At 30.0% G+C, this 11974-nt stretch overlaps 1 protein-coding gene across 1 annotated transcript in view; it reads left to right on the top strand.

Annotated features, from left to right (window-relative positions):
* Positions 1–5203: 5203 nt before the first annotated feature.
* Positions 5204–11974, top strand: part of LOC108565794 (5-hydroxytryptamine receptor 1D-like) — a gene marked incomplete at its 5' end in the record, with an annotated part of 14506 nt that continues 7735 nt past the window's right edge. The window contains one exon of the mRNA XM_017925411.1: positions 5204–5659. Coding sequence (XP_017780900.1) covers positions 5204–5659 — 456 coding nt within the window. The remainder of the gene's footprint in view (positions 5660–11974) is intronic.

The raw sequence follows: 11974 nt of genomic DNA on the forward strand, positions 1-11974 counted from the left end.
GATGCTGCTGCTACTGCTGGATTTTAACGGAATCTGTTTAAGCGCTGAGCCTGAAGCAGGTGATTTACGAGTGCTAAACGTATGCATTACAAATATGTATATCAATATTACTACTACTACTATTACTACACTCTGTGCATGGGCGGAAAGGAGATGCGCATATATATATTTAGATGGTCACAGAGGATGGCCGACATTTATATGGTATGCATATTGGATTCGAAATTTGCATTTAAACATAACTGTGTGTGCAGTAGTAGTATGATGACCCACCTCTTTCGAGTGGCAATTCCGGAGGGCCTCTGATATTCTACATAACATGCCGGACTTTGTGCATTAACTATAATTTATACATATCACTGTGAGATAACCCAAATTACGAGACATAAATATCTACTATCTGAAATATTTACGCAATTGTTGGTATTACTGACAATTTTACCACCACGCCATCTCGTGACAATTGCCCGAACTAATCATAATTTCTATATATTTGTATATATAATTTATATTTAGTTTTTATAATTTTTTTTACAATTTTTAACAATTTAACACAAGGAAAAAGTCTCACTGGAAAGGTCATAGTTTTACCTTTAATTTCCATTTTAATTGATACAATTATCTTAAGTAAATATGCAATAAAATTAAATTTCCAAAAAAATTGTAAAGTAGCGAAAAATCTAATTATATATATATTTTATGAAATATTCATGTGAATAAAAAAATAAATTTTGATTTATAAATGTGTAATTTTACGGATGTGTGAATGTGAAGCAGTCTAAATTATTAATGTATGGAATTGCAACTGTGCGAAAGAGGAAAAGAGAGAGATATATAGAAAAAAAGTTGGGGTTGAAGGGTTGCAAAGGGTCTCAATAAATTAGACCATCCCCAATATCTTTTATTTATCTGCGTCGACGTTATTAATGTAAAACTGCCGGACACGCTATAACGCGCGCCCTCCCGAAGTCTCCCATCTTTTATTTATCCTTTATCTCTCAAAAGCCCCCGAATTAAACGGCACTAGGACACTCTTGAACTGCCGATAAAATCTTCTCGTTATTTTCCTCTACTCTCTGCTTTCTTTTATTTTCCTCATCGTTGTTTCTATTCATTGCTTAATCAATTTCATAACTTTTCCTTTAAATTAATTATATTTTATTATCGAAAAACTTGATTAGAATTGATCAATCACTAAGTTTTTTATTAGAATTTTTCAAAACTTTGTAATTTCTTCAAGAATTATTTTCTATTTTAGCAGAAATATCATAAAAATAGAATAACTTTACGTGAATTTAACTTTAACTTAGTTATGTCATCTATACTTCATTTTAATCAATTTATTTGTATTTCGTATCACTATTGCAAGAAATTATACTATTATATAATATTATATAACTGTATTCAAGTTTTGTGAATTTAAATTATTTTGTAGAAAAACATAAAATATAGAAATTGATAAAATTAATCATTGGTTTATAAACTAGAATTTGATTCCTATAAGAGAAAAAAATCTTATAAATTTAGTTACGCCATCTATACTTCATTTGCGAACTATTTTATTTAATTTTAGTTTTATTCAATTTATTTATATTTTGTATCACTATTGTAAGAAATAATACTATTATATAATATTAAATAACTGTATTAAAGTTTTGTGAATTTAAATTATTTTGTAGAAAAACATAAAATACACAAATTGATGAAATTAATCTTTAGTTTATAAAATAGAATTGGATTCTTATAAGAGCTAAAAATCTTATAAATTTAGTTACGCCATCTATACTTCATTTGCGAACTATTTTATCTAATTTCAATTTTATTCAATTTATTTATATTTCGTATCACTATTGCAAGAAATATTGCTATTATATAATATTAAAAAACTGTATTAACGTTCAATTTCAATTATTTTGTAAAAATAAAACATAAAATGCACTAATTGATAAAATTAATAATTGGTTTATAAACTAGAATTTGATTCCTATAAGATCTAAAAATCTTATAAATTTAGTTACGCCATCTATATTTTATTTAATTTTAGTTTTATTCAATTTATTTGTATTTCGTATCACTATTGCAAGAAATAATACTATTATATAATATTAATTAACTGTATTAAAGTTTTGTGAATTTAAATTATTTTGTAGAAAAACATAAAATACAGAAATTGATAAAATTAATCTTTGGTTTATAAACTGGAATTTGATTCCTATAAGAGATAAAAATCTTATAAATTTAGTTACGGCATCTATACTTCATTTGCGAACTATTTTATCTTTTAAATTTAGTTACGCCATCTATATTTGATAATTGTGAACTATTTCAAATAATTTATTAAAATTAAGACTAGATCATTTCTAATAGTGTAAAAAGAAGTTTCATTTTCTAATTTGGAAATTAATTTTGTTTTACAATTAATCAATAATATGTGTTAATGTTAATTAATGAGAATATATGTAAATGTCTACTATTGAATCGAAGCAGTGTACTCTCATAGGATGAGTTGGAAATTACACTCGGAGGAGATTCGAGAACAAGGGTCCACGAATTATGAAACATTGCCTTTCCTCGATGTTAATAAGATTACGTGGGCTATTGTGCAATAATTTCAAGATTTAGTAACATACAGAGAGAGAGAGAGAGGTAGAAGATGAATTTCGATTGCGGAGGCAAACGGCGATAGGACACGAACACAATGCCAATGGATAGCCCGGAACGTCGGGGTACGTGTGTTTGGGAATTATATCGGAAATGCCTATGTCAATTGCCGCCAACTAAAGCCCTTCATCCCGCACAATGCTTGCCCTGTATAAGGGAACCGCTCGTTATTTGCCAAAGACGATTAGTAAATATTTAATGCTCCAAGAGAGAACATATCCTACTTCATCCACGCAAAGCTCCAAAACCGGATCAAAGGGTGGCATTCCTCCAAAAATAAATAGATTTTGAAAATCAGATTCCTCAACAATGGTTTCGTGTAATTATGAATGAAAGCTCTTGCTGTGTATTGAAAGGGTTAACTCTGTTTTTTTTTTGTTGTATGTTTCTATCATAAACTTGATTGAATGCTTTATTATTTTACACTGGGCTGCGCCTTCGGATCTGCATTAATGATGTTCGAATCCCATGTCATATTGACGAGGGGGTTGTTTTTGTGCTTTACACGCACATACAGCACAGCGTTCGGCTCTTGACGAGGGATTTTCTGAAGGCTCGAGTCGAGGGGTGGTTCGTATAATTTAGTACGGTCATTTTTGGTCCAGAAGATTATTATTATTTACATCATCATGCGTTAACTGCGGTTTATATATACGTATATGTAGTATGTTAGTGACGCACATTAATATTCATAACTAGGATAATACTACTTCCAGATTATATGAAAGCCCTTTTAAATAATATACGAGCTTTTATCCTAATTAATCATTAATGTTTGCTTTGTAAATTCGTTCGTTTGTAAAGAGAGAAAAAAATGAAAATTTTAAAATTAATCATTTGGAAATTCTCAAAATGTTGTTTTGTCTCGGGATAAAAAGTCTTTCAGTTATATTGCTGTTATTAAATGCAATATTTTTAATTAATTTTATTGTAAATATCAGTGTTTTTATTGAGAAGTCAACTATACAAGTGTTGATCTCATAAATTATTAACTAAGAATTACATTCTTCTCCTAAGTCAGCGTTTTCCAAACTGTGAGGTGGACTAGTCTAAGGGGAAGCGCGAATATTAGTAGCAGTGAGCAATTTTCCAAATATCTGCTAAAGTATAGATACATTTCTGTGCTCTTATCCATATTGCTGTAGTACGCGTTCAAACTTGAAAAATTGAAATGAGAACGTTCAAAAAAGCTGTGTTTTCACATTTCATTGATTTACTTGAAAACTATAATAGATAGAATGAATCAGATAGATGCATATGAAAGCTGAATGTTTGGAGAATCCAGCAAGTATAGATAAATTCCTGTGCTCTTATCCATATTGCTGTAATACGTTTAAAGTTGAAAAATTGAAATTAGAACGTTCGAAAAAGCAGTGTTTTTACATTTCATTGATTTACTCGAAAACTATAATAGATAGAATGTACAGCAAGTACAGATACATTCCCATATTGCTGTAATACGCGTTGCTTTTATGAAATGGAGGGGTTGAGGAGTCGCCAAATGATTACATACTTTTGAGAGAGGCGTAGTAACATCAAGTTTGGAAACCACTGTCCTAAGTTAATAAATTAGGAAGTAAGTGTTCTTCCCATGATCAACCAACTATGACTAACTTCTTTTTTTAACCCTCCAATAAAAAATAAATTATATAATACAAGAATGATCCCATTTCAATAAGGTGATTTCAGTTTCGAGTATGTGGAAATTACAACCGTTTCTTTATCTAAGTTTTATGATATTTAGAGACGGAAGAGTGTTGATAGAATAGTCACAACTATACGATTTAATGTTTAAGTGGTCTTGGGAATATTCTACAAAATAATCAAGTATTAGATGGGTAGATGACATATAGGTTGTACTAATTAAAAGGAAAGTTATAAGTCTACCGAATGCACACATTAATTATATAATAACTAATAATAAAATGTTAAGAAATTTTTTTTTTATTGAGAAATAAACATTAATGTTCTGGTATAAAAGAAGCAGTAAGGCTCATAAATAAATCGGTTGGATAGGATCTGGCTTCGCCGATGAAGTAATTAAGATAATCGGGTTGATTTACTGAAGGATGTACATTTTTTTCCCTCGTCATCCGGTCAAGCGGCGATAGAAGAAGCAGTGGTCGGGGCGACGACGTTTTTGGATTTGGATGGTAAATCCACCACTTATCTTATGTGCCTGAGGCGAAGTTTCGCATGGGGGGATGGCATAAATAAAACTTTTTCACCCAACCGATGAAACAAAGACAAGAAAAACTAACAAACAAAAAAAAAGGACTCTTTCTGTCTGTTTGTATGGGTTTTTGTGTGTGCGTTTACAAAGGGATCCAATACTTAACATAAAATGCAAATGATGCAATACCATTTCGCTTCTTTCTCCGTCTGCGTCGTGTTTCTTATTTTTTGCCTTCACTTTCTTGTTTTCTTCCATCGCGTCCTTATTTATTTTGTGAAGTTTTTTATTACGTTTGTATCGAAGGTGGTGGTGGTAGTAAGAGGAAGTAGTGGTCTGAAGGATTTTTTTTTTCTTGTTCTGTTGCAGCTGAGCGAGGAAATTGGATACGTGCTGTACTCGGCCTTGGGCTCGTTCTACATCCCCTCGTGCATAATGGTGTTCGTGTACATAAGGATATACTATGCGGCGAAGGCGCGGGCTCGGAGGGGCATCAGGAAGCCGCCGAGGAGGCAGCCCCAGGAGGCGGTCACCAGCTTCACGACTTCGGCGGCGACGGGGGCGATGACCACCACCAGATCGGACAACGGGAAGGGTGGATCCGGGGATGGGACTGGATCGGGGGGCGGTGGAGGCGGGCCGCCCCTCGACAGGAACAGCAACTCTTCACCGAGAGATGGCGAGAGGCAGATCGCGACCATCGAGTCCCATCCCCGGCCGCCCGTCATACCGACGGTCACGTGCGATCTGGCCTCGGACATCTCGACGAGCGACGCCGGGGACGTCATGCTGCCGGACGTATCAGAGGATAAAGACACCCTCAAGGTAAGACGAGACGAGACAAGACAAGACCCTTTACAAAATTAACTTTGATCCTGCTCTGAGAAGCCGCACGGATCTAACAGTTATTTAGGACATCTCATCCTAAGCAACTTCAATCAAAATTTGAAGCACGAAATACCAATTCCTGAAATGAAAAGTTACTAGGTGGATCAATATTTCATTCATTAGTAAAGGTCTTCTTCAATACAGAAAAATGTTATAAAATACTGCAGCAGAACTATACATGATAGAAGACATTGCAGTCTTTCAGGAAAACTGCTTATTAATACTTTCATTATTTTGCCATATAATTAAAAGTTTCTTCAAATTAGATCAATTCTCTTAAAATTACGTTATAATATCGAATTTCTTTAAGATTTCATTCCAATTTCCTTCAATATAATCACCTTGAAACAAAATTTTAAGCACGAAATACCAATTCCTGAAATGAAAAGTTACTAGGTGGAAATATTTCATCAGTCTTCTTCAAAACTGAAAAATAACCATATGCTTACTGCATCTAAACTATACATGAAATGACATATGCATATCTTTCAGGAAAACTAATTATTATTAGTAATTATTTCCAATAATTTGTCATTTACTTAAAAACTTTGTTCAACAGAAATAAATTAATGTTATAATATCGAAATTCTTTAAGATTTTGTCCTAATTTCCTTCAAACCTAAGCACCTTCAAACTAAATTTGAAGCACGAAATACCAATATTTCATTCATTAGTAAAGGTCTTCTTCAATACAGAAAAATGTGATAAAATACTGCAGCAAAACTATACATAATAGGAGACGTTGAAGTCTTTCAGAACAATTAATACTTTCAATATTTTGTCATATAATTAAAAGTTTCTTCAAATTAGATCAATTCTCTTAAAATTACGTTATATTATCGAATTTCTTTAAGATTTTGTTCCAATTTCCTTCAATCTAATCACCTTGAAACAAAATTTGAAGCACGAAATACCAATTCTTGAAATGAAAAGTTACTAGGTGGATCAATACAAACATCGAAACAAAAAATATTTCATTTATTAGTTAAGGCCTTCTTCAATACAGAAAAATGTGATCTAATACTGCAGCAGAACTATACGTGATAGGAGACATTAAAGTTTTTCAGCAAAACTGCTTATTAATACTTTCAATATTTTGTCATATAATTAAAAGTTTCTTCAAATTAGATCAATTCTCTTAAAATTACGTTATAATATCGAATTTCTTTAAGATTTCGTTCCAATTTCCTGCAAACCTAAGCATCTTCAATCAAAATTTGAAGCACGAAATACCAATTCCTGAAATGAAAAGTTACTAGGTGGATCAATACAAACATCGAAACAAAAAATATTTCATTCATTAGTTAAGGTCTCCTTCAATACATAAAAATGTGATCTAATACTACAGCAAAACTATACATGATAGAAAACATTGAAGTCTTTCAGAACAACTGCTTATTAATACTTTCAATATTTTGTCATATAATTGTTTCTTCAAATTTGATCAATTCTCTTAAAATTTCGTTATAATATCGAATATCTTTAAGATTTTGTTCCAATTTCCTTCAAACCTAAGCACCTTCAATCAAAATTTGAAGCACGAAATACCAATTCCTGAAATGAAAAGTTACTATGTGGATCAATAAATACATACATCGAAACAAAAAATATTTCATTCGTTAGTTAAGGTCTTCTTCAATACAGAAAAATGTGATCTAGTACTACAGCAAAACTATACATGATAGGAGACATTTATGTCTTTCATAACAACTGCTTTCAATATTTTGTCATATAATTAACAGTTTCTTCAAATTAGATCAATTCTCCTAAAATTACGTTATAATATCGAATTTCTTTAAGATTTTGTTCCAATTTCCTTCAAACCTAAGCACCTCGAAACAAAATTTGAAGCACCAATTCCTGAAATGAAAAGTTACTAGGTGGATCAATATTTTATTCATTAGTAAAGGTCTTCTTCAATACAGAAAAATGTTATAAAATACTGCAGCAGAAATATACATGATAGAAGACATTGAAGTCTTTCAGAACAACTGCATATTAATACTTTCAATATTTTGTCATATAATTAAAAGTTTCTTCAAATTAGATCAATTCTCTTAATATTACGTTATAATATCGAATTTCTTTAATATTTAGTTCCAATTTCCTTCAAACCTAAACACCTTGAAACAAAATTAGAAGCACGAAATACCAATTCCTAAAACCAAAAGTTACTAGGTGGAATATTTCATCAGTCTTCTTCAAAACTGAAAAATGTCCATATGCTTACGTGATCTAATACCAATTCCTGAAATGAAAAGTTACTATTTGGATCAATACAAACATCCAAACAAAAAATATTTCATTCATTAGTTAAGGTCTTCTTCAATACAGAAAAATGTGATCTAATACTGCAGCAAAACTATACATGATAGAAGACATTGAAGTCTTTCAGAACAACTGCTTATTAATACTTTCAATATTTTGTCATATAATTAAAAGTTTCTTCAAATTAGATGAATTATTTTAAAATTGCGTTATAATATCGAATTTCTTTAAGATTTCGTTCAAATTTCCTTCAAACCTAAGCATCTTGAAACAAAATTTGAAGCACGAAATACCAATTCCTGAAACCAAAAGTTACTAGGTGGAAATATTTCATCAGTCTTCTATAAAACTGAAAAATATCCATATGCTTACGTGATCTAATACTAGATATAAACTATAAACTAGATATAAAATTACATATAAATATCTTTCAGAAAAACTAATTATTATTAGCAATTACTTCCAATATTTTGTCATTTACATAAAACTTTGTTCAATGAAAATAAATTAATGTTATAATATCAAATTTCTTTAAGATTTCAAACAAAATTTGAAGCACGAAATATCAATTCCTGAAACCAAAAGTTACTATGTGGAATATTTCATCAGTGTTTTTCAAAATTGATAAATATCCATATGCTTACGTGATCTAATACTGCATCTAAACTATACATGAAATGATATATAAATATCTTTCAGAAAAACAAATTATTATTAGTAATGATTTCCAATATTTTGTCATTTACTTAAAAACTTTGTTCAACTGAAATAAATTAATGTTATAATATCGAATTTCTTTAAGATTTTGTCCTAATTTCCTTCAAACCTAAGCACCTTCAAACTAAATTTGAAGCACAAAATATCAATTCCTGAAACCAAAAGTTACTACGTGGAAATATTTCATCAGTCTTCTTCAAAACTGAAAAATATCCATATGATCTAAACTATACATGATTGTGCTTCAAGATCTGAAATCCGTAACTTCCTCGAACTTGAACTCGGAAGTGTATGTACGTTAGGAGTTTAGCAAACCGAAGAAACTAAGTAAAAAAAAGAGAGAATATAAAGAAAAACGTTTTATTTTATTACATGGTTATACATTTGTCCAATTTTAACTAAACTTTTTTTCATACAAATATATTGATTCATTTCATTAATCTAATAAGTATAACTGATTTGAAGCATTTTAGGACAATATTTTAAATACATAAATGGTTTTGCTGTTTCGGAAATTATCGTTTCTTTTATTTAAATATTTTTCTCATTAATTCGAAAACTATAAAACACATTACATATTTTTTAATTACATCAAAAACTATCTGTAATTACGCATATTTTAGTACAAGTACAATTATACAATGTTCATTAATAGCTGAGATATGAATATTCTAAATTTAATTAACTTAAAATTTAATGAATACATTTTGTGGTGATAATACTGAATTATATTAAACACAGTTAAATTCTATATATATATTTAAACTTTGAGGTCTGTATAATATCTGGATGGTAACGAAGACCAAATCTTTAGAGGTTTGGTACGCATTTAATTAGTTCACTTTGCTGGTAGGACCGGCGCGCAATTACACTGATATATTTTAATTGGCTATATGCAAATCCAGTAACAGGTAGCATCCATACATTCGCATTACAACTGAACTTCCAACTGATTATCCCCTTGTTCCATAGTTTCCTCAACAAATTAACACTGCTCGACTTCGGACTTAGCGCGCTCTGCAAGTTATAACTTACGCCTTAATCACATCTAAGCAATACGCTTTTCGCAGTGATTAATTGCTACATCCCCCCGTTTTGTAATCGCTTCATTAATCCACAGAGAAGGATTCATCACCTCAACAAATTAATACAAATGAAAAATAATTAAAATGTGAACAAAATTATACCGAAAAGTCAACGAACTTTTTCCTTTTCCTTTTTATTACATAACTTTTTGTTGCAATCTGAACTCGTTTATGAAAAAAAACTGTAAGAAATTTAATCCTGAAAGTGCAAACGTTTCGAGTCCAAACAATATTGTTCTTGCAGCGCAGCAAAATTGAAGTTGCACACAGAAGGAGAGGGAAGAAAAGAGTAAACAAGACTCATACAGATTGGGAGGGAAAGAGAGAGAAAAAGTAAAGCAGTGCCGTTAAGCTGAAGTGGTTCTTGGCACGAATCACAATTATTTAAAATACCTGGGTTCCACCTACTTGCATGAAACCACTTGTGCCCCATTGCATAAATTAGCTCCTGCATCCTCCTCATTTCGAGCCCCAACATACGAATCTCTTATTTCTACTGTTCTCATTATTTCTATTTCTTTCTTTCTCACTGGATGTGTGTGTATGTGTATATTGTTGTAATCCCGAGTGGATGCCGTATATTTCCTCGAATTTCACGTTCGCTGCTTTTTATGGAAATTGTCCTCAAGCTTCATTGAATAACACACAGACACAGACAAAAAAAATCTTACATGCTCGCATTCATATAGATATAACTATGGATCCGTTGAAAACCAATTCCGTAACATCTGTTTCGCAGAAGGTAGAATGATTTCGGCATAGCCTAAAGATAGAAGAGAAGACGAATTGGTTGGGGACGGGGGAGGACAAAATATCGCTTAGTTTGTAATCTCGTTTCTGCAGATCGGCGGTTTACTTTTTGTACCCGAAGAATACATATTTCACTTCGCTTTTGTTGTTGAAAATCCAAGAAAAAAAATACACATCGAATTCTAGTATATTTGGTACAACCACACTAGAACTGATTGGTAATATAGTTAATTAAGTACCTGTCAATTTTATTTTGTTTTCATGGTAACCGAAATGACTTAATTCCTTTGATATTCGTGTGATCTCACACGAAGTGTGGATGCAAAAAAAAATCTATTTCTTAATTTCTTGAAAAGTGAAAAAATTTAATTTATTTTAAAGATTATCATTTTAAGACAAAATCAGCGAGATTTCAACTAAATAAACTGTGTGAATGTAAATTGTTTAAATTTGTATAAATGAGAAACATTGAAAATGCGTTCGTTTTTTGGCAATTAGTAGTAATTAATTGTATTTTTTTTTGTCTTTATACATGAAATTTTTTGAAGAGAATAAAAATGTAATTTATTTTTAAAAACTTTATTAATTAATGAAGATTATAATTTACATTTTTAACATAAATTGTATAAATTTGTGTAAACGAGAAACATTGAAAATGCGTTCGCTTTTTGGCAATTATTTGTAATTAACTATATTTTTTTGTGTTTTATACATGAAATTTCTTGAAGAAAATAAAAATGTAATTTATGTTTAAAAACTTTATTAATTAATGAAGATTATAATTTACATTTTATTAACATGGTTTCAAACTGTGTGAATGTAAATTGTATAAATTTGTGTAAACGAGAAACATTGAAAATGCGTTCGCTTTTTGGCAATTATTTGTAATTAACTATATTTTTTTGTCTTTTATACATGAAATTACTTGAAGAGAATAAAAATGTAATTTATTTTCAAAAACTTTATTAATTATTGAAGATTATAATTCACATTTTATTAACATGGTTTCAAACTGTGTGAATGTAAATTATATAAATTTGTATAAATGAGAAACATTGAAAATGCGTTCGTTTTTTTGGCAATTAGTTGTAATTAATTGTATTTTTTTTGTCTTTTATACATGAAATTTCTTGAAGAGAATAAAAATGTAATTTATTTTTAAAAACTTTATTAATTAATGAAGATTATAATTTACATTTTTAACATAAATTGTATAAATTTGTGTAAACGATAAACATTGAAAATGCGTTCGCTTTTTGGTAATTATTTGTAATTAATTGTATTTTTTTTTTGTCTTTTATACATGACATTTCTTGAAGAGAATAAAAATGTAATTTATTTTCATAAACTTTACTAATTAATGAATATTATAATTTACATTTTAACATGGTTTCAAACTGTGTGAATGTATAAATTGTATGAATTTGTGTAA

Source organism: Nicrophorus vespilloides, unplaced genomic scaffold, assembly GCF_001412225.1.
Source record: "Nicrophorus vespilloides isolate i.1.1-1 unplaced genomic scaffold, Nicve_v1.0, whole genome shotgun sequence".
Classification (NCBI taxonomy): domain Eukaryota; kingdom Metazoa; phylum Arthropoda; class Insecta; order Coleoptera; family Silphidae; genus Nicrophorus; species Nicrophorus vespilloides.